General features: G+C 37.8%; 1 protein-coding gene across 2 annotated transcripts in view; it reads left to right on the top strand.

Moving 5' to 3' along the window:
• The first annotated feature begins 4,747 nt into the window (after positions 1-4,747).
• pth1r (parathyroid hormone 1 receptor) overlaps positions 4,748-23,598 on the top strand; it is a 76,479-nt gene continuing 57,628 nt past the window's right edge. For both annotated transcript variants that reach the window (XM_036138319.1, XM_036138318.1), the window contains exon 1: positions 4,748-5,990. In XM_036138319.1, the coding sequence (XP_035994212.1) occupies positions 5,922-5,990 (69 nt within the window). In that variant the 5' untranslated portion in view covers positions 4,748-5,921. The remainder of the gene's footprint in view (positions 5,991-23,598) is intronic.

The following is a 23,598-nucleotide window of genomic DNA, read 5'->3' as shown; positions in this document are numbered from 1 at the left end:
TGGGTTCTCTTTACCATCACCTTCAACCTTCGGGTTTCTGGGATCCACTATAGCCCAGAGCCTAAAGTGGGAGCCCAACACTGTGATCATCATCGACAAGGTCCAGCAGAGGACGTACTTCCTGCGCCAGATCAGGATGTACAAACTGCATTCTTTGCACTCTTCTCATTGCACTATTGCAAAACTGTCTCAATCTGTCCGTTTTGTTTATAGCGTGTATACATGTGTTCTCTATACTGTAGCCTGTTGGATTTTATTACTGCATTATTGCATTGTTGTATTATTGCATATATAAGCACATTGTGAGCATTGTACAATACAGAGTCAAATTCCTCGTATGTGTACAATAACCTGGCAAATAAGATTCTGTTTCTTATTTCTGTTCCCCGACCTACAAGCTTTGCCTGACGTTTGGATTTACTTGCCGACATCTGCTTACCCATGTAGGACACTCGCGTGTCTCTCGGATTCAGGATGAATGGCCTGTTTAAGGTCAGGCCGCAGCATCTCAATTGGATTTTAAGCAATATTTTGACAATAACTCTTTAAAACCTTCATTTTGTTCTTTAGGGCAGTTAAGGATGAGCTTTGGCTCAGTGTATGGCTGCATACCCCAAGTGGATTTGAGCTTAAGATCACAAACTGATGGTCGAATATTTTTCCTTCAGGATTTTCTGAAAAGTGCTTACTTCACGAGTGAATGCCTGCTGTTTTTTTATGTTTCATTTGGCAGTGTCACAGCACCACCAAATGGCCTGGCATACCTACTACAGCCTTTTTAGTTGTACTGTGTCCTCTCGTGTGGACCCACATTTTGTTTTTCTGTTGTTTATAAAAATGTACCATATTCATCTCTGTCCAGACGAGACCTCAGCTTATATTGGGGCCCAACAGGTTAGCAGATGCCCGAGGCAGTCAAAACGTTTTCTTATACATAAGACCATCCCTGTTAGTTATAAAAAAAGAAGTCAGAAAATATTAACTTTGAGGAGAGCATTTTACAAATAAAGATGTATTAGTTGTCAAGCTATTGTGAAGAATTTGTTGACATTAATAGCAACATGGCATATAAGTTCTAAAAAGTCAAGGTTGCAGTCTTTGTATGATATTTGCTCCTTTATTCTATTTCTTAGGTCCCTTGGCGGGACCTGAGTGGGTGATCTGTCTAAACAACACAAGGTTCTTCAGAAAAAGATTAGTTGACCCGAATCCAGCTGAAAATAGCTCCCCATGAGGTGTTTCGGGACTTGTTTTGAGACAAAGGACAAGTATTGTTCATGACATTTCCAGACTATACATCATGACAATAGTAAATGGAAAAGAAAAAAAAGGAGGGGAGGAGGAAAATTAATCTTAAATCTTTTTTCTGGGATTTCCACTTGAAGGTTCATGTTAAAAAGAAAATATAAACTTGTTCTGATAAATAAAATACAAATATGCAAAATAAACAATCAAATGTTTAAATGAACAACAGCATCCTTTTGATTACAATAGTTTCAAAGTAAGACTAGTTTGCACATAAAAATTATAAAAAAGTTTTTACCATGAAAAGGGACAATGAGAAGCAGATATTAGTATACATAGACCAGCAGGGATGAGTTAATACTGCCAAAATACAGGACAGTGAAAGTCATCTCATATTAACACAAATGGCAGCAGATGAAGCAGAGACAGAAAAAAAAAAAATCATCTCCCGAGTGATTTTGCTGTCTTGACATGAACCTGGGTCAAGCCTACAGGAAGATTGCCAATTATGCACATCTGGGGAAATGGTCTGTAACACATAGACATCTCATTCTTATTATTTAGGTAACAACAATGCAAGAAACAAACAATCTGCATGGAATTTAATGTTATGATGACAGCTTTACAGACTCTTTCCAGCAAAATCATCCTCACCTGACACAAATGGGTCAGGTAATAATCATCTCGTACACTGCTAAATTTGTTTAAAATGTGTCTTTTGATAACAAGCTCTGATAACCGAGCACCTGTAACAGCAATAAATTGCCAAGCATCTGAAATAGAACGGTGATGGATGAGGTGATAAAGCTGATAAATGATAATGTATGGGGGATGAGACAGATAGAGATATATAGACTGCTGTCAGTGCAGCGCATGGTTCCTTACAACACAGAGAGTTTGGGAAGGTGGATATTAATCATGCCAGATGGATGTCAAGGATCAGAAGCACCGCGTGTCTCTGACGAACATGATGGTGGAGACAGGAGCTGCAGTAATTAGCTTAAAGGTGCATTTAACCTTTTAGACAAATGTTTCAAAAGAAAGCTGTAAAAAGAGGAAGACAGACCCCGGTACACAAATTAAAAATTACGTGGAGATGTCATGACCACAGTTTATCTCTGTTAATCATCTGGATATTATTTGAACTTTCCCAAAGAGGCTATTTTGTGTTGTCCCATTTTGCATGGCAAATGAGCAATCCATTACAACTTTGAAGTATTTGCACAATATTGTATGAAGTGCTTAATTACTCAAGGTCTAAATAGCACTCCAGAGACCCAAACTACAACCCTAATGGAGAACAGGGGATGAGGCTGTGCACATATGATATGGGGACACTGAATAGACTAAACCCATACACAGATCCAGGATCTAATAATATTTCTGGTCATACATTGAAATCTTCTGCTGCTGAGCAAGCAAAAGCTACAAATATCTTTACCATCTCTCACCAGCAGGCTTTAGTAGCAGCACAGTTTGTCCTGTTTGCTTTAATAAAGCGCTTTGGATAACTTGCCATGGGCCACATTACGCCCACCACACACTTTATCAAATGCTTATTCCCCACAATGGATGTTTTGGAATTTTTAGTTCTTTCGTCTCTTTTGAAAACCACAGCCAGAAAAAAAAAGATCTGTAATAAGGAACACCAAAATCTATCTGGCACTAAAGCAGTGTGATTTCTTATCCATCACAGGAAAACACCATTTCAGTAAGTTAAAATGGTAACTGAGATTGCAAAGCATTGCATTGTTACTTGCAGATTGCAGTTCTTGTTTTATCTTTTCTTTTGAGCGAGATCTATTATATTCAGGGTAGGAGAAGATAAGAGAGAGAGGGCAGCTATATAGGGCCAACACAATAAATATAAAATAAAGATAAAGATAACTTCTGAGGTTAGTTTGGAAAAGAATAAAAGGCTGTTAGAGAAGGATAAAGGGTGTTTGCCCTATAGTAGGGAATTTCAGGCAATATTTGAGGCTTGCCCCAAATTCTCAATTGAATTTAGGTTTAGACTTTTTGAATTATCTTCACACATGAATGTGCTTTGATCTTTCCACATTTTACTGCTTTGGAACCACAAGATAACAGTGAAAGAGATACAGTTAGATCCAGACTGTTGTGTGAATATATACAATGTTGCTTAGGGATTTAACCTGGGGTACAATGACAACACAAACAGCATCAGCAATGACACATTTTTTCACATCCAATTGAAAGTGCTATTTTATATTTTATACCATCTACCGTATAGTAAAATATGCTATGTCGTTATTACTGTTTTTACTATTTATTTTACTTTCTAAAATAATATCAAAATGTTTTCCTGGAAGGTGAACCTCTGCCTCAGCCACAAATCTTTTGCACCTTGTAGCAGGTTTTCATCTTGGATTATTATTTGTATTTACCTCCAGTCATCGTTCCATTAACTGTGACCAGTTTCCAGGAAAGCATCCCCACAGCATCATCCGTCCACCACCACCACGTTTCAGCGTGTTGATGGTGTGACCAGGGTATTGTGCTGGTTGGTTACCAAGCACACAGCGTTCAGTGTTCGTCTCGTCTGACCACAACACCTACTTTATCCTTCTTCTTGGAGGTGCAGTCCGTATTTTCAAAACGATAGAGATTGTAATACCATGACATGGAAAAACACAAAACTTGTTCTTTTTTATTCTCCAGTCTGGTGTCAAACAACCTGTAAGCCAGTACTAGTCGGTGACCCAGTAGTTTGGGTCCTATTTGGTACAGGAGAGATAATCTAATAGGCATGCCGTCCCTACTGATGAAGTTCGATTGAGTAAAGTCACCCGATGAGATTCATAAATGCTCTTCAACAAAGCTGTGAAGCATCCTCATTCCACCTATAACTACAAAGAGTTCAAATCACATATAAGGACTCTATTCAGTATTGTTTTCTATCCTGAAGATAGTTAGATGTATTTAAGGGTAGATGAGTATAACGTCACTTAATACATTCTTTTCAGACTGTTATTTACAAAAAGCTTGCTGATCAAAACGATTAAATATGACCCATCATGACATACTTTCAGATTTGAAAGTTTGTCTTGGTTTGGCCAACTACAAGTTCCAATCACTTTAAATGGTAGCGTTCACATTGTAAGAGAGTGATTTTAAAGCATTGCCTTGCACATTCTCTTTATTTCTAAAAAAATTAAAACACTGCAGAGGAAGCAAAGAGTCCTTGCATCCACTAGAATTCACCTTCGCATGGTGCCCCGTCCGCTGCATTATGTTACTGTAACCCAATCCAACTGGATGCAACTTTTGAGAGACTGCAGGGGGAAAACGCGGTTTGGCAACGGCCCCGCGATCTGTTGAATGTGGAGTTTGTTTTAGGAGTGAGAAAATATGTCATTTGGGGAGTCGTGGTTTATTCCAACGTAAGAGCGAGCGCACCAATCAGCGGCTTTCACGCTCCACCCTACCTGCCTCCTTCCAGCCCCCACCCTGCTCCCTCTTTTCCATCCACATACTCACTACTGAGCACGACCTGCCGCTTTGCCACATCTGGACTGGAGACGCTTCCCAACCACGAGAAACTTCAACTTTTTTTTTGCGTTGACTTTGCGCAAAAACACAACAGTCACTCGGGCGTTGTTGTTTTTTTTTCTTGCGAATTGTCTTGTCCGTTCAGGGTGGTTTCTTTTCTCACTCGATAGTAAGTAGAGATTCTTGAGCCTAAAGCTTTGCGTTTCTGTCTCCTCTTAGGTAAACAGAGCCCCGTTTGGGAGTTTCATACATTCAGTTTTCTGTTACGACTGCCACACTTATTTAGAGCTCTGCTGGATTTTTAGCAAATAATCCATGATCTAGAGCCTTTTTGAGGGGGAGAAACGAGGGGAAAGCGAGGCGCAGACCTCCATCTATTGAGTCTAAACACGCAGATTAAAACCTTTATAGCAAATAGTTGTACATTTCACTCCCCGCTCCTGTCATAACATTGCTAATATTTACTTTGAAATGCGAAAATTGAAATCTGTCTGCGATCACTGCGCTGAATGAATGCGTTGATGGTGACACGAGTCAAATGTAGGGAAGTTGTGAAATTCAGCAGCCCGCTGGTGATGGAGTGACACAATTTTATCATTTTCTTTAAAAGTATCCGATTTATTTATTTATATTTGTGTCTGATCCTGGAGGGGAAAAAAAAAAAACTGGGAGAAACCAGAAGGCACAGAGCTCCATGCTGAAGTGTTTAAGTTAGTCTGCGGGGAAATTTAAAAAGACCTAAAATACAGCGTTGGTTTCTTCCCTACAAAGAATCATTTGAACTTCCCACCGCAAAGAGAGAGAGAGAGAGAGAGAGGGAGAGAGCAAGAGAGAGAGAGAGACATAAATAGTTCTGACATGTGGATGTAATTTCAGAAAAAAAAGAAAGAAAAAAGACAGATGCGCAGAAATAAAGCGAGCGGGCTGAACCGGACCAAATAGTAGATTATAGGAAATTAAATCGAGGGCAGAGCGGGCGATTACAGAGTTATGATTTCACCAGCCGCCAGGAGCGTCGACGGGCCAGATGGAGTGAAAAGACGCATCACTCTCCACTTTGAAGAGAGTTAAGTAGATTAAATAACTGCCTTTTTTTCGAGCTTCGTCAACTGCTTGTTCGAAGGACTCTCACTGCTGGAGGAAGAGTTGCATCGAGGTCAGGGATGGGATCTTCTCTGCAGTTCCATAATCTGGACTTTCTTCTCATCTCACTCCTCAGCACCCTGTGCCTGGTGAGTCTATCATTAATTGCCTTAAGCCTAATTAGCGTCGTTTTGCCGGGATGTTGCACATGTGAAGCACGGGGGTCCAGATGTGCTTCCTGTGCGCAATGACAGCTTGTCAAATAGAGAAGGCAAACTATCAGCTTTGCAATTCTCCACATGTGTTTTTCATTGGGGATGTTAAGGGAACATTTTTTCTATTTTTAGGGAAGGGTTAATTAGGCAGCCATAAACACTTGTGAATGTTGTCATTGGTCTTGATTTCTATTAAATGTCACCAGTATGATTGGGTGTTTAGTTAAAGTCCATTTTCTCCAAAACAAATTTAAAATGAGGAATTGCTCATTTGACCTCAACTTCATTACCTGAGTCTGTGCTGCATGTCACAGTTGAATCAACGCTGTTAATTCTGTAACATAGGAATTACAAAATAATCCCTCCAGACAACGGACGTTCGTTTCACTGTTACGCCTTTTTGTTTTTTTCCTACTGCAATTTTGTAAATGCATCCAGAGACTACGTGCCCCTGGACCAGAGCCAGTTTTGGTTACTTTAACCACGCACCTTTATTTTATAGATGCAAATTACAATAGACTAATAGTTCAGTGCACATCACGATAAGGGTTTATAGGCCTTCTGCATCTGAAAAAATTTGTATTTCCCAGAAAACCTTTGTATTTGCATTTTCATAAAGGTCCCTTTTAAGCATGCGATTATTTAAAAAAAAAAACTTACAAAAAAAAAAAAAACATCATCCATACAAAAAAAACACCCAAATGTGGCAATGTAACACTGAAATATACCATAAACAAAGGGGGTGTGGAGAATCTCAATCAAGAATCTTTTATTTTCACCGCGTGTTATCGTGGTGAAATTCTGTCGTTTCGTCCAGTCGGAGGCAATGACCTCATCATTTTCACACAATCAAACACTTAATCTCATATACAGTTATATGTTATCTTTTCAAACAGAATACAATGTGAAAAAATTATAATAAAAAGCAAATAAATATCTGAGAGCTTGGGCTCCTACCCCTGTAAGGACTCGCTATAAGTCCAGCACAGACCATGGGGCATGATTTTACCTTCCCTTGTACTGTCATAAACTATGGCAACAAGTGTTTGTTTCACACTCAAATCTGATGTTGCTACGTTTTTGTTGCTCATCAACTTTGAAGACAAATTGTTCACTTGCTGGCTGATATTTCCCAGAAACACCGATGGAGAGATAATCCGTGTCAGACAGCCAACCTGTCAGGGGTCATAAAGGTAACGCGTCTTTAAAACTACGATGGGCGACATGTCTGTTAAGCAGCTGGCTGCAGGCTAGCTATCTGAGTGAACAGCCTGACTAACTAGACCCATTAAGATAGTTGTATTTTGTGCAATTGGCACTACATCAACATATATGTGTATCGGGTGTTTTTTTTGTTGTTGTTGCTGCATTAGAATCAAAACAACATTAAAAAGTGTTATGGGTAATATTTTCTTGCTTTGGTGTGGATAATCAGTATGTTGCTTTATTTCAACAGCTGTTGGTATAACTAGGTGCCACATACAGTAGCAGCACAATTTGTAACACTGTTGCCTTGCGGCAAGGGTTTGGATGCCAGGCTGTGGTCTTTCTGCAAAGAATTTGCATGTTCTCCCAGTGCCTGCGTGGGTTCTCTCACGGTACTCTGGCTTCCTCCCACGGTCCAAAAACATGACTGTGAGGATAATTGGTCCCTTCAAATTGCCATTGCCATCCATTGTCTATCCTTGAATAAGCGGGTGTAGAGAATGGATGGAATACCTAGCTTTTTTTTTTTTTTTTTACATCGTGCTATCAATTCTGGTCAAAAATCCTCGTCTGAATACAGTGACGGAGCGGTATATTTACTCAAGATTATTATACTTTGAGAGTCTTATGCCTGCCTATGCCTTATGATCCCACTCTTGTTTCGCTGAGTATGTCTTCTTAGTCAAACAATAAGCGAAGGAGGCTCTGTTTGCGCCCGATTGTTTTGAGGCTGTCACTTGACTGACCTGGGATTGTCAAAATGCTTTATTTCTCCAGCAGTCTAGATTCACAGTTGTGTAGTTTACTTTAACACAGGATACTGTGACTTATAAATGCCTTTTCAAATATTGTCATAGCTGTATCCATAAAGCCCGCTGCACACGCACACACCGTGCAGGCAGAGCAGCGCACTGTGTTGGTTTTGTGTGTTTTGGCTGAAGCTGTTGTGCATTCAACAGGCAGCTCGCCCAGGCTCTGAGGTACAGTGCATTTTCCCAGTGATGTGGTCCATCACTGTGCCGCAGTGGACCTCTGGGCTCAGTGGCGTAGATGGCAGAAGAAAACAATTAAAATGAAACTGTATTTATAGCTGATTCAACATTTAGTCACTAAAAGGCTCTGTCTGTGAATGATGTTTACCCATTTTTATGTTAGGTGTTTGCTCAGTCTTTCCCTCCACCCTAAAAAAAAAAAAAAAAAAAAGTTGTGGCCATCTAAACTTAGAGTGGAAAGTCTGGCTTTTGAAAGCTGAAATAAGGCTTTTTTTTTTTGAGTTGAAACATCTACTTGTCAAATTGCAGGATTATGCCTTCCAGAGGCTCTGTGTTGAAGTGAGAAAAATCCACAGATTACAAGCAGAAATCTAAACCTGATGGGGAAACATTCTAATATTGCTGGGGTCTCCACATCCAGCATGTTTATCTAAATTGACCGACACAAGGCGTGGAGTAACCATTATTGTGTTTTACACCTCAGCAGGCAAGCGGCCGTGACAGCCAACAGACCAAGCATTTGCTCACAGCACCTTTGTTCACTGTGACAGGCTGCCTCGCTCTATTATTACATTTATTAGGAGGAAGCAGAGCTTTCAGGAAGCCTTAGCGGGGATTTAATTTCTACCTCATGACTGTGTTTTCCTCCGTGATGACTTGCATGTGTCTGGATACTCAGAGTGGATTTGGGTCTGCTCTCTGCCGGCAAGTGTTGTGTCACGGCTGCATGGGCAAAATATAGTAGCAAAAAAAAAAAAAAAAGCCAAGTTTGCTCTGCATTGGGGAAAATTGTATATTTTTATCTTATTTGCAATTTTTTCCCCCCAGAAGGATTAGAGTTTCAAAAATGAGTTAAATTGGAATTGTTTTGCTAATAATAAAAAACGCTCCCTTTGCTTATCATATTAATTCTGCGGTTAAATAATTAATGCAGAAAAACAGATAAAAGCATTAGTAAAAAAAAACATTCCCAGATAGGAGCACAGTTTGTGCCGATAGACAGTCATTTTGATATCACGGGGTCATGTCTGGAACCTGCAAAACGGTACACACAGAAAGCCTTTTAAATGTATACATCTCTGCTCCTCATATTAACCTTTCGATATAGCTTTTTTTCTTCTCTGTCAATTTTTCCCCGATAGAAATTCATAATGCGGATTACGTCAGGATAATCTATTCTCAATCTGTCTCTGGTAATTAGGGCCAGCAGATATTTTATTACTAATTTAAAATGAACTGCTGGTGCGTTTGTAAAAACAGGCTTTCATATTAAAATTCCTTTTTGCATGCCTTTTTGACTGATATCCAATATGACTTATGCAAATTTCCCCCCCCCCCCCCACTTGTGTGTGTTTGTGTGCAGTGTGCGAGTGTGTCTTAAGGGGTACGACATGAAATATCCTCATTAATGTATTCCCCAAGTCTGCTTTTCACTCAGTGATGTAGATGAAACAGCTGAGACTACAGTCTGTTTGATTGCCTCTTTTGATTGGTCCTCGTTGTTAGCTTCCAGTACAATTACTCAACAGGAAGAAAATAAAGCAGTGCGTCAATGAGTCTGGGTTCTTATTATGTTCCATGTCATTTATTCTTAATTCAACAGACACTAATCATAATTCATTGATTAACATGCAGTTATTAAATTTCCAGACACATCTTTTCCCCCCATTATTCGTTAACCAGTATAAAATGTGTGAGAGAGGATATAGCTTTACAATTAGAATTAAATAGCGCATACAGTCATGTGAACTGTTTTTGTAACATGTTTGGCCATATGGATATTTGTTATAAACTTTAACAACACTGAAATGTTTATACATTGAACAAAACAATTTCCTTAAAATGTAAAATAAAAGCTTTTTCTGATGAGGAATAAATTAGGACAAGCCATTTTGAACTTATTCCCATTTAAATGACTAAAATCAACCAGCGACATATCACAACATGTGCTAACAAAATGAGGTATGGTTCAAAAACTGTTGAGCTTGAAAAAGCTGCCTGAGTCCTTCAGAAAGAAAGTTGTCGTAGTGCTTGAGGTTGGTAAGAGAGGTTTTTTTAAATCAGCCGGTCAACTTTTTGGAAAACTGTCTACAAGTGGAGGACAATTAAAACAAAAGTGAACGTGTCCAGGTCCTAATGTCTAAGCAAGTTTACCTTGAGAGTAGACTGCAAGGGGCTGAATATTGTCTCAAAAACCCTTAAATGTTTTCTTTGAACCACCAGCAGAACTTGCTACTGTTGATATGAAAGTGGATGGTTTTAAAATCAAAAAGAGACTGAACAAGTTTAATGTGGGCAAGGAAAAACGAACTATAAGAAGCAATGAGCTGGAAGAGTTATTGTTTAGGGGAATGTTTTGCTGCAGCAGGACCTGGCCAGCTCCCTATGAAATAGTCCTTCAAGATTTCTACCGCATATCAAAGGGTGCTTCTGGAAAACACGAGACAATCTGTAAAAAACCAAACAAAAAACAACTAAAGCTGCAGCAGAACTTGACACTGCAACATGATGATTAGACAAAAACATAAGACTAAATACTCCAAAGACTGACAGGGTTTAAAAAAAGGAAAGTCCTGAGCCAAGTCAAAGCCAGGAGCTTCATCTCAATGAGAGGCTGGGGTGACTTGGAATGACTTAAATTGGTCTGTGCATGTAAGAAACTGCTGAACAATCTCACAGCTGAAAGTGTGGGGCCAACTTTCCTCAGACTGATGTCAGAAACTAGCTGATGGCCATAAGAAGTGTTTCACCAACACTATGCCAGCTAAGGGTAGTTACAGTAGCTGTTAGTGTGTAGGGTGTAGATGGGAATCAGTGATAATGCAGGTAATTCAATTTGGAATGTATCCATATATGACTGGATTCATTGTTGATGTCATTTTATTGTTTATTCTGTTTTAGTTGTATTTCTTTTGCATCTAAATGTGACATGTAGTGAATTATGTGTTATGAACTGAACTTAACAGGGAATTGAATTGTTGGAAATTAACTTCCTATAAAGAATTGATGAATTTGGGGTAATTCTCCTGCAGGTCTAAACTAAAACCTTTTATGTTTTATTTATTATTTATTTATGGTACATATTAAACTGACTGCATTTATATTATGTGAAACTACATGATCCAGACTCAATTCACTTAAAAAAAAGCCTCAGGTATGCTTTAGTTATTTTAACAATACAGCGCGTAAAGCGAGTCTTTCAATGTTTTGTATTCTATCCGAAATAAACAAAATAATAAATAAATGGAACACACCTGCACAGACATCCAGGCAGAAAACAAACTGATCAAGACCATGCAACAGGCCCCCATCGTGATATTACATTGAGCAAAAATTGTGTTTTATTTCACAGACTGCGCTGCAGCAATTGTGAAGATGCAATATTTATTTGCTGTCCATTCCATTTAACACCAAATCTCACAGCAGTCATTGAAAAATTTCCAAAAACTGAAAGATCCATTTGTCAGAGATAGAAGCTTTTGTACATCGCCCATTTTCTGATAACCCTAAAGCGATAAAGTCAACATAAATTCAAGTTGACAAGATATAATTCTGCCCATAAGGGAATTAAGATTCATGTCAGGACGTGTCAAACTAATGCACTTTCATGTAATGATCCTTCTCTGCCAGTTAAGAAACTTAGTAGACCTTAATTAACAGCTCCAGACAATGATATTATTTTCTGGGTTGTTTCAAAGCTGACTTTTCTCTGAAAATGTAAACTCTTTGAAAAAAAAATAATTGAATGCACAATAGATTGTCTTAGTAATAACTAGTCCAAACAACTAGTGGCGAAACTCTTTTTTTCAACATATTCTTATTAAAAAGTTCCAACAAGCTTGGTTTTTTCTGGATGTTTTATGCAATTTAGGCTCCCTGACAGTAGTTCGTGATCCACAGTTTTACAAGCAACATCATTATAAGCATAGATAGGCCTGTCACGATAAGCAATAAATCAATTAATCGCACAAATAAATTTCATTCACGATTAATTACAATAAGCTTGATAATTTGCGTATGCAGGCTCCCCTTGTGTTTCCCATCTCCTCTCTCTGAGATTGTTAACAAAAGGTTTCAGTTGCTTACATCCGTGTCTACTGACCAATCCTTTCTCGTTTCCTCAGTGTAGGAGGAGTAAAATCTTGTGTCAGGTAGGCAAGTGGTCAAAGTTTAGCATGAGAGCCTCGTGAGGGAGAGCCAGAGAAACGCTTGTAAAGAAAATTTAATTGGAGTCAAAGCCAAACAAAACTGCTGCACTGTGGGAGTTTTTTGACAGCTTAATCTATCTGAGTCGGTATGTCAAGAGGGTGTACCTGCGTTATTATGCCGTTATTATATTAGTTGAAAAATGTCTCCAAAGGACAATATTATGGTTTATTGTGATAAAGTTATTGAATTTAGTAAAATTTATCATCCATAAAAATTTGTTATCGTGAAATGCCTAAATGTAGACAGGCTGGTTTTTCACGGTATGGTAACTGAATAAAACGAATACTATTATTTAAAACTGAAAGGCCACGCTAATCTTTCTGCTGCTATTTTCTTAAAATAAATATTATTATTAGAAGATTTATCCATTGGTATGTTGATTTGGATGCATTAGCTACGTAAGTGTCCAGGGTGTGACAGCGCAGGTGCTTGCAAGTCGCGACTGCCTTGGCAGCATCTCAGTGTATCAGCTCGGTGTCACAAAAAAACAGTTTGATGTGAAGACTTCTTCCTGACCAGCAGTTTATAGTGTGATGCCTCATACGCACTCGTAAACTTTAAATCTAATTATTAGGGCTGTCAGTTTTATCGCGTTATTAACGCGTTAACTTTGTTAGACAATAACGCAACTTTTTTTGTAAGACTCTGAAATAAAAAAAAAAAAACTGTATGGACAAGAATATTAACAGCATGCAAAAATATACAAAAGAAATATTGTTGGTGTGAAAGCTTAGGATTAGATGTGCATGAGGGAGAGGGAACTTGTTACTTTATTAAAATGTAAAATAGTATTACTTTATATGTAAATGCCTAATACCATGTCTATCCTTGTTTAAGAAGCAAAAAAAATATTTTGGCATTAAACATTTATTTATTTACACATTTGTTTACACATTGTGTGAACAGGCGGTTATGATTAGTGATTTAGCCATTATTGGCAAGAGTTTAACATTTTATGGCACTAAGATGTTATTCCAATTCTGAAAAGTGCTTGAAAAATAAAAATATTTTTTGTACAAGAATGTTTTTTACCATTGTCATTTATTGCAAAATTGCATATTAAGATGCCCAAATAGGCTTTTACACTTTCAGAAATAAAAAAGATAAAATATGCGATTAATCTTAAGTTAACTATTGGAATTATGCGATTCATTTTAAGAAAATTAAACCATGAACACCTACAGACGTTTAATAATTAACTACATGCTCTGACCCTCTTGGGTTGGGTGGGTGATTTTGTTGGCAGGGTTGGGGCACCCTTGTGGAGTGATAAGGGAAACACTGATATCAAATAGAATGCCCTATTAATGCTCTATTCTTCAAGCACTGAAAACATTTCCTTTGGTGTCATCTAAGTGTCCTGTCAGCTTTATTTTCCTTCTCTAAATCTGCACGTTTGTTTATTAAAGTTACAGTGCATTTAGCCCACACAGCCAAGCAAACCTTTAGATGACTGCAAGGTCATCGTGCAGATTGATCTGCTCACAAAGAGCGCAATGCAAACACGTTGACACGAGGTAAAACTTTATATAACGAGCTTTACTTTAATGCAAGCAGGAGATGAGCCAATTAAAAGTGTGGGAGGTGTGTCAGGCGAAGTACAATGTAAGTATGTTTATTTTTTAAGCACCTCTCAGATAAAACCCTCACAAAGGGCTGTACTATGTTTTAAGTTCGAGGCTTACCAGGATTAATTACTGTACCTGCATTCACAGCACATCAGAATGATCTGAAGTGTGTAACATTTTGCTACTTCAGGAACATCTTTTACTCATTGCTCTTCAATCTACCGTTCAAAGTTCTTTTGACAGAAAAACACTCAGGCAGGCACATTTTATATCCTGCTTCATGCTTTTCATTAGTCTTCTTGAGCTGAGGGTCTGTGGCACAGACTGCTAATTATTATAAATCTTTAGAAAATTGCAGAGAGAAAATTAAGACAAAACCATATAGCTTTATCTATCCAACCAATAAAAATAAGCAAGTATTAGAATTAGGATTAGGCATATGGCCTCAGACTAACCATCTTTGTGCATTAAACTGGAATGATTTGAAATTTTTTTTTTCACTAACCAGAAATAGATCAATATTTGTTGATTTTATAATTTACCAGATCTCAGTACAGTCAAGCTTCAGGAAGGACCAGTCTGGCACTTATATAACTCGAAGAGTGTGCTCTTTATGTCTGCCTGATATCAAAGGTCACCTTCAGAGGTCTCTTAGGGTCCATTATTGTATGAATCAGGACCATTTAAAAAAGGCAGAAGATGGCCAAAACCTATTAAACCTTAAATGTTGAAGCTGGCCAAATATTAAAGCCAAGATAATGATGTGTTTGATCCCTAAAATAGGTACTAGCAGTCATTTACTGACCCTGGTTGCTATAAAATCCACAACTACTCAGCTCGGTGTGAAAAGTAGTCTTACACTTCAACAAATGAAACCTAAAGTACTGCAATCAGCCACTTACATCTATCTCTCTCTCTCTCCATATGTTAACAAAAATCTTACAAGATCTTAGTTATTTCTGACACTGTCTGTTGTTATGATAAAAAGTTTTATATATAAATAATAAGCACTTGATTGTTAATTTGATTAAAACCTTAAAATGCACACCACGCATAAGCTTGCTATACTTACACAAGAACTGTGTACGGCCACAGATATTAAATAGAAAGAGAAACCCCTTTAACTTTAGGGTTTTACATATTTGGTATGTATGTAGTGTTTTGGGTTGAACTTAATTAACCAACTTTTTCATCTTCCCTTCATCTTTTTCAATGAATATTGGCAGTGATGTGGCGTTTTGTACTATCAAGGTGAACTTAAATTAGTTTTATTATCCTGGAAAGGCCAGATGATTAATACCTTAAAACTCTAGAGCTGACAAACTGTCCAAACTGAAATGGATCATCTGCAAAACTGACATTTACTGCAGCATTCGCCCCAGGTTGTCCAGTTAATCAAGCTTGCTCAGAAATGTAAATCACCCAATAATCACAATTTTCTAAAATAGTTGACCACATTTTGCTTTGCATGGGTTCTTTCTGTGCACATTGTGATGTGTTTCTAAACTCCAAAAACTGTAGCAAACACAATGCTGGAGGAGCGACTTTTAACAGGTCCAACAGGGTTTCTGTTGTATTTCTATACACTCAGACAGACTTTTTACTTGAAAAATTCATCTCCGACAAAGACATTGTTGCAGCTGTGAAGAGTTTGGCTGTTTTATGATAAACCCAGAATCTGACTCTGATAATCCTTGAGCCATGATGGATGGTATCATGGGAGCATAGGCTCTGAAGAGGATAATGACTCACAACCTTACCTGCTATAAGTCTGTTTTTATTCTTTTGTTATATATGTTTTATTGATTCATTTCTGTTCACTGTGATGGACTGCTGACCTGTTCAGGGTGTACCCCACGTCTCGCCCAATGACTGCTGGAGTTAAGCAAACAGCAATACAGGCTGACATTTTGTTTTAGAGAGGTGAACTATATGTTAGGTGAACTGTTACGTCAGTTTGGCTGATTTTTAATCTGGCCAGCTGGTTAAAAATACTCATTAAGACATAAAAAAAGTCTAATTCTATCAAAAAAAATCTTCCAATGTCTCTCCCCAACCATTCAATGAAAATTTGGGTTCATAGCTTAGATTTGTTTTTTCCTGACTCAAATCTAAGAAAAAATGTTTAGGAGAGAAAAAGAAAGAACACAATGCTTTGGCTTTAACAGATTTTTCCTGCCTTGGCAGGTCCCTCTAAGGCAGGAATGATGTTGGTTCTGTGGCACAACGTCTTGGTAATTCCTCTCATTCAATTAAGAACCAAAAAAAGACTAAACATAAACTTACTGACTTAGACTTAGACAACTTTATTTGTCATTTTGTATGCACAGAGTGCATAAAGAACAACATTTCGTTGCATACAGCTTGTAAATTGCAGTAAAATTAAATTACAGTATAAGGTGCAGCAGTGATTTAAAAGTAAAACAATTGAAATGTAAGCAATGCAGGAGATAGTCACAGTGTACAGGTGAGTATTTTTAAAAACCATTTGTATGTACAGAATTTGATTGTGCAAAGGGCATTTGTGCAAGGATGCATTTAAAAAATTAAGAGTTCGGCAGCATTTGTGATGCTAGATGGAGATGCCATGATGCAAAATGTGCAAATATACTGAATAACCTGGATTTCATTTCCATTACAAGTGAAGGAAAACATGCTTTGTTGGAACTTTAAAAGTATATATTAAAAATAAAAACAAAAAAAGCTATAGTGTATTATTCACAAGTATTATTCGCAGCTCAACCGTGCACAAGGTAATCAAGGTTGGACGAGTCGATTTGGCCTGTAGCTTCTTATCGGTGTGTCCCTCATGCCTGTCTCTTTGAACTCAGTCAGCATTAGTCAGCCCTACTGGGAGCTGGCAGCTTCTGAAAGAGAAGCACGTGTCACCAGGCCTTATTACAAGTCAGAATAGGATTTTAGGAGACTTGTGTCACGTCTCATTATGCAGCCAAAAAGAAAAGTACAATCTGTAATTTTTCTAATCCTTTTTTTACCCAACAGAGAGCGACAGGAATTATAAACAACTTTCCTCACTGATGAGAGTGTCTTCTGATAAAATATTATCTTCTGAGGAGTAACACTAATCATTGCTTCTAACTGATCATTTATTAGTTATGGATCTGATATCTGGCATGCATCTCAATAAATAGTTTCTGCATCATATAAATCCAGGGTAATAAACATTGCATGTTACATAATCTGTGGGGCAATGAATTATTTTAGCACCTTCTGATGTCATGATAAGGGCATTTTTTTTAAATATTGGTCAGATTAGTTTAGTTTATTGGATTATTCCGAGCCAGTACAATCAAATACGGTACAATATTATCTACTTCTGATGTATTACAGAATAACAAAAAAAAAAAAAAAAAAAAAAAAAAAAAAACTTAGAAAGGAGTGGGATGAAGACCAGTGGAACATATGTCAACCCCTTAATAAGGGTGGGTGATAAATCAATTAATTCAAGTAATTCAAATTTAAACAAAATTGAGATATAATATTTGGCAATTTTTATTTTGCCAATGTACTCTTTGGGCTTCCATGAAGAGAATAGCATGCAATGTTTAATATATGTTTTGGAAAATATATTGTCAAAATGTTGTAAAGACGAAACCTTTTTACCATAAGACACTTTAATTTCCTCATTTACTTATTTTTTTTTAAGTAAGTTTGAAGTTACATAAGTGAAGTCTGTTCTTAGCTGATTGTGTAATACCACTAGCAGCAAAAACATTTTTATATTCACGTTGTTTGCAACGGCAGGGCCGCCATCTTGTTTTACAAGCATGTTTCACAGCTATAGTTAGCACTTTGAATTCAGATCAATTCCCAGATGAAATGCTTAAAATAAAAGTTTTTAAAGTTTTTAAAATAATTTCTTTTTGTGAAATGAAAACGAGGGGAAAAAAATCGATTAATAAGATCTGGTATAATAAAATTTTGTTTTTAAGGCACATCGACCAGCCCTGCTCCTTTTGATTCATGTCACTAAATGACACATTTTAAATCTAAATGAACAAAAATAAACTACTAATAGTAATGCTGAGGCTATCAGTAGTGTCTAATCATGGTATGGGTACCTCTGTGTTTCAGTTAGTTGCAAAGTTTTTGTCTTAGCTTATATTTTATTTTAAACAGAAGAAAATCTGGTCGATACTGTCAGATTTAGACTCTATTTAGGTAGGAAAAAAGCTATTATAGCTTTTAGGTTTACATGTTTTTACAATCTCCATCATCAATAATGTAAAACATACATTCTGTAAATGTTGTGGGGCTAGAAGACTGTTTTATACTTGGTAATGGATCACTGTCTGTGTTGTGGGTTATTGAGGTTGATGGGCCTGGAGCAGTATCGCTGTCAGGAGGAGTGTCTGACTGGACACCTGTCAGTAGCACCACACCAATTATGCTATTTCTTGAATTCCTAGTTGTGTTTGTGAGACGGCTGCCCCTCTTCTGTCCTCTCCCTGTTACCAGCATGGACCTCATGTTGGCTTGAGTAGATTTTTCCCCCTTCCTTTCTCATGTCAAGCCGTTTCCTTTTCATTTTAGTCAGTGAACTTTCAAATGTTGATGGCATTTGCAGCGTTACGAGTGATTTGCCATAGCTATTACACCAGAGCTGTAGTTTTGCTCGTATATTCCAGTACTCCAGGCCAAGTTTATTTTTAATTTATCTGCTTGCCACTTTCAATAAGTCACTTGTTGCAATTCACTTAAACATTTGTGTAAGTGCCAGTCATCAAATAGTGTTTAGTGGAGATTGCCTTTGCTGGAAACTAGGGGTGTAGTATGTGGTCAATTGAAAATACTGGGGTCATAAGAACAAGATGAGACTGGATTGTAGCTATAGATTGTTTTTTTGTTGTTGTTTTTTTGTTGGGGGAAGAGGGAGGGGCGGGGGGTTAGCTCAATTCCAAATGGCATTGTATTTATTTTAAGAAACAATGATATATATGTGGCTCAGCTGAACAGCCCAGTTCTAATCCTAAATGTATAAGAAGAAGACCGGATGAATAGAGCCAAAAAGCTAAAAAGAAAAAGTAAACAGATTTTTCACCCAATTATCAATTTGTTTTCTGTATCCTTGTGGCCCTGAAAGCAGTGGCGGTTCTAGACCAATTTTAGCAGGGGGCCAGGGTGTAGCCAGGGGTTTTTTTTTCCCATGGGGGCACAGAACAAGCCAAGCCAACTTTTATAAGCACTTTAAAAACAGTACAGTTGACCAAAGTGCTGAACAAATATGAACAGCACAAAAGAATGAAACAAAAAAGAGGACAATATTTTATTTTTAATATATTAAGTGAGCCACAGAGTCAAAAAACACTTGTGGCTCTGGAATTGCACGTTGCAGAGCCCTAATTTAGCAGATGAAAACTGATCTTATTCCCATATGCCTGAAGCTAGCAGAGAAGCAGCCTAGTTTTGAAATCATTTTTTAAGTAAAACTGTAAAGGTAAAAAAGGAAATAGTCCAAGGGACATATCAGTTATGGTTTCTTTGTCAGAACGTATCGTCATAAGAAATGTATTGAATATTATGTCTTTAGTACAGGGTCCATAACAGGGGTCAGGACCAGTTCTACAGGGCCACTGGCCCCTGTTGGCTCCTGTCAAGAACCGCCCCTGCCTGAAAGAGACATTGTACATATAATGGGGAAACGCCAGATAACCCATCACTCTCTTTCTTTAAAACAATAATTAATGTTTTACTTCTGTGTGTTGGGCACCACCCTGGAACTTCTTTTATTGTTATGCAATAATAGTAGAAGTGCAAAAAAATCTGGGCTGCACGAAGACATCTGCAGAGACTCCTAAGAGACCCTACAGATGCAGGTACACGTGGTGAATTTTATCTCTCACAGACTCTGTGTTCGATAGACCAAATTAGGAGGTGTAATTCAATTCAATTCAATTTCAATTCAATTTTATTTATATAGCGCCAAATCATGAAACATGTCATCTCAAGGCACTCTACAAAATCAAGTTCAATCATATTATACAGATTGGGTCAGATTATACAGATTGGTCAAAAATGTCCTATATAAGGAAACCAGTTGATTGCTTCAAAGTCCCGACAAGCAGCATTCACTCCTGGGGAACCGTAGAGCCACAGGGAGAGTCGTCTGCATTGTCCATGGCTTTGCTGCAATCCCTCATACTGAGCAAGCATGAAGCGACAGTGGGAAGAAAAACTCCCCATTAACGGGAAGGAAAACCTCCGGCAGAACCGGGCTCAGTATGAACTGTCATCTGCCTCGACCGACTGGGGTTACGGAAGACAGAGCAGAGACACAACAAGAGAGACAAAAAAGCACAGAAGCACACATTGATCTAGTAATCTGTTCTACATTAGATGGTAATAGCGGGTGAGCCAATGGATAATGCTGGTGAACCAGATATTCAGCCAAACACAGAGTTCTGTTTTTAAGAGGTTTATTTAAAGGGATGAACAGTGGCAGGTTATGCAGGCAAGGAAAACCAGACACGACCAGATTCAGGCGATGCGGACCAGGGAGCCACCAGAACAGGCAGAGCAAGTGGCTGGAACTTACAAGGAAACAGGCAGACATGTGCAGTACGCACGCAAAGGCAACTTTATCAGAACAGTCCAGCTGGCTGAGCACACAGGAACTGGTAGAGGCAGAGCACATCACAAAAGACAAGATAAGATATTTTGGCAGGGATGAGTTGGCTGAGGCAGGTATATGTAGACAGGTGACCAGGTGAGCCGAGTTGACTAATTAGTGGCAACAGGTGGAGCTGATCTAGAGACGAGTGGTGGCTGGAAGAGACTGAGCTGATTGGATGATGGCTTAGAGGTGAAGGCTGATTGTAGAAAAGTCCAAAATAAGTGGCTTCAGAAAAGCCATGGATCCATCTCTGTGGCTGGAACATGAAATTAGGAAAGCACTACTAAATAGAGAAAGTGTAGTGGCTGTATTCTTTAATACTGAGAAAGCGTGCGATATGATGTGGTGGGAAGAATTGATGATTTAATTGGTGAAGATGGATATTAAAGGTAGAATATATAGATGGTTAAAATATCTTTTAAGTGAAAGCAAAATACAGGTTAGAATAGGAAGGAGTTATTCCTCAAAATATTTTATTGAAAATGGAACACCTCAAGGAAGCATAATAAGTCTGTTACTTTTTTAAAGATTAAGATTTAAGTTTAAAGATATAGAAAATGGGTTTGGGTGTTCTCTATATGCAGATGATGGGGCAATTTGGGTGAGAGGTCGAAATACTGATTATATTGTGAAGAAATTGCAAAAAGCTATTAATAAGATAGAAGATTGGTCATATAAATGGGGATTCAAACTGTGTTTTTCACTCAGAAAAAAAAAATTATAGTATGGTGAAGTTTAAATTTTATAATCAAAAGATAGAAAGGGTTAAAAACTTTAAATTCCTTGGTTTATGGTTTGATGATAGAATTACATGGGTATTTCATATTCAAATAATGATTGATAAATGCAAAAAAGTTTTGAATGTTATGAGATGTTTTGTTGGACATGAGTGGGGAGCAGACAGAATTGCTTTAAAGGCTATATATACAGGGTTAATAAAATCAGCAATAGATTATGGTAGTGTGGTTTATGGTTGAGCAGCAAGTACATCACTTAAAAAGTTAGAGTGTATACAGACACAAGCTTTAAGATTAATTACAGGAGCATTTAAAACATCTAATATAGCACCGCAAGTTGAAACTGGAGAAATGACACTAGAAATCAGGAGAACACAAACACAAACAGGACGTTTTGGATGGATAGTGGAAAAAAATAAAATAATTTATAGTACACTCATCTTACTGCTTGGAAACTGGGACAGATGAATGCTAAAACCATTGCTGTGAAATATAGTGCAAAGCCATTAGTTTTTCTGTTTGTAGGAGTGACACAGTTATACTCCTTTACAACAATTTAGTATCAGGAGCTGTTTTTCATTATTGTTGCCTTAGTTTGGTAACCAATTGGCTAAGTAAAGACGTGTTTTTAAACCAGTACGTTTTTATGCTACTTCTCATTACTGTGACAAGAGTGCCGTTAACCTCACAAAAGATTGTGTGTATTTAAACGGAGAAAACTGTATTAGATATTGGTATTGCAGGGGGGAAAAAAATCATTGTTTTTTTTCTGCACTCTGTGTTTTAGTGAAAGGTCACGTTTCAATGTCATTGAAAAACAACTGAAATTATAAAGCCTTCAGCTTTGAGAGCTTTGTGTGATTGCGTAGGACAGTTTGAGAGAAAATGGAAATCAATTGAGACGTAGAGATTGGAAAGATTTAAGAGGGTCTGCCTTACTCCACAGATGATGATAATACTTATCCTCACAAAGTCATGTAATTGGTCCATTTGTGGTTTGCTGTTGTGGCATGTGTTGGAGATTTTCAGGTGTACCAAGGTGTGAACTCTCAAGGCTGCTACGCATGTCGCTGTGGACTGTGAGCCGCCTGCTGTCGTCACAGGTCAGTTTACACGTTGGCTTGAACTTTCCCCGGATCAGCACAGATTTCAGCCGACAGACGCAACCTACAGTAGGAAAACACCCCTTACACACACTGCAGAGCTTTACAATAACTGAAAGGCTACTTTGGATCGCCACTGACTGGTTACATTTCCTTCAGGTTTTTCTTAAAAACATATTTTTCCGCCTTCTTGTCATTTTTTGTATTGAGTGACGCAGCACTCCGTTTTCATGGGGCGTGTGTGTCCAACTCGTAGTGACTTGTGTTAGTAAAGGGAGGCTTCAGTTTCACTTGCACGCTAAGGTTATACCTTTGCTGTGTTTGACTCAGGAAGGAGTTTGTTTTCTTAACTTACCATGACCTCTGCTGTTTTTTTCCCTAAACTTTTCCACTCAAAGAATGTGTAACTCAACTCCACGTTGGACCTCACTGAAAAACAGATGATAGGCCTTTACCTTTAGAACATCAGCAGCGAATATGCTGGTTGGCTGTTTTAAGCATTTTTTTTTCTTTTGTGTTCATTTTTACCTTATCACCTCTATTTTGCATAACAAGCAGTTTGCATTGTTTCTATGGTCATTTGAATTCTGCATCATCAAAACACAACAAAGGATCCAGGTTTTAATCAGGCTGAAAGGTTTTTTTTACTAAACCCCATCTGCCAATTTTAATTATAAACCTAATTTCAAGCTTTTCATTTTCTTCATAATGATCCTGTTGTATTTTGAATGAGTGACGGATTCCTAATTTCAGCTGAATTATATAGTATTATATTCTCAATATTGAGCTGAAACCATTGTGGGAAACATGCTTGGAATTCCAGACGAGCTCAATTCAAGTTGACATGTGAAAACTATCTGCTATGGAAACTCCTTTCCCATAGATGGACAGTCCAGCTCCCCCACCCCCAGTTTTAAAGGTTAGATTACATACCAGTTCACTTTAAGTCCTTCACGTAAAATAGAAACACAGTTTTCGGGCAGCATTCTGATTCAATCTCTTAATTATCGTGGTCAGGACGAGTAGTATTTCACACATGTGACCCAGTTGTTTACATAATTTGGATCCAGCTCAAACTCTGGCCAAAAGTGCT

The sequence above is a fragment of the Fundulus heteroclitus genome, chromosome 6 (assembly GCF_011125445.2).
Source record: "Fundulus heteroclitus isolate FHET01 chromosome 6, MU-UCD_Fhet_4.1, whole genome shotgun sequence".
Lineage (NCBI taxonomy): Eukaryota > Metazoa > Chordata > Actinopteri > Cyprinodontiformes > Fundulidae > Fundulus > Fundulus heteroclitus.
This window is presented reverse-complemented; position numbering and strand designations above follow the sequence as displayed.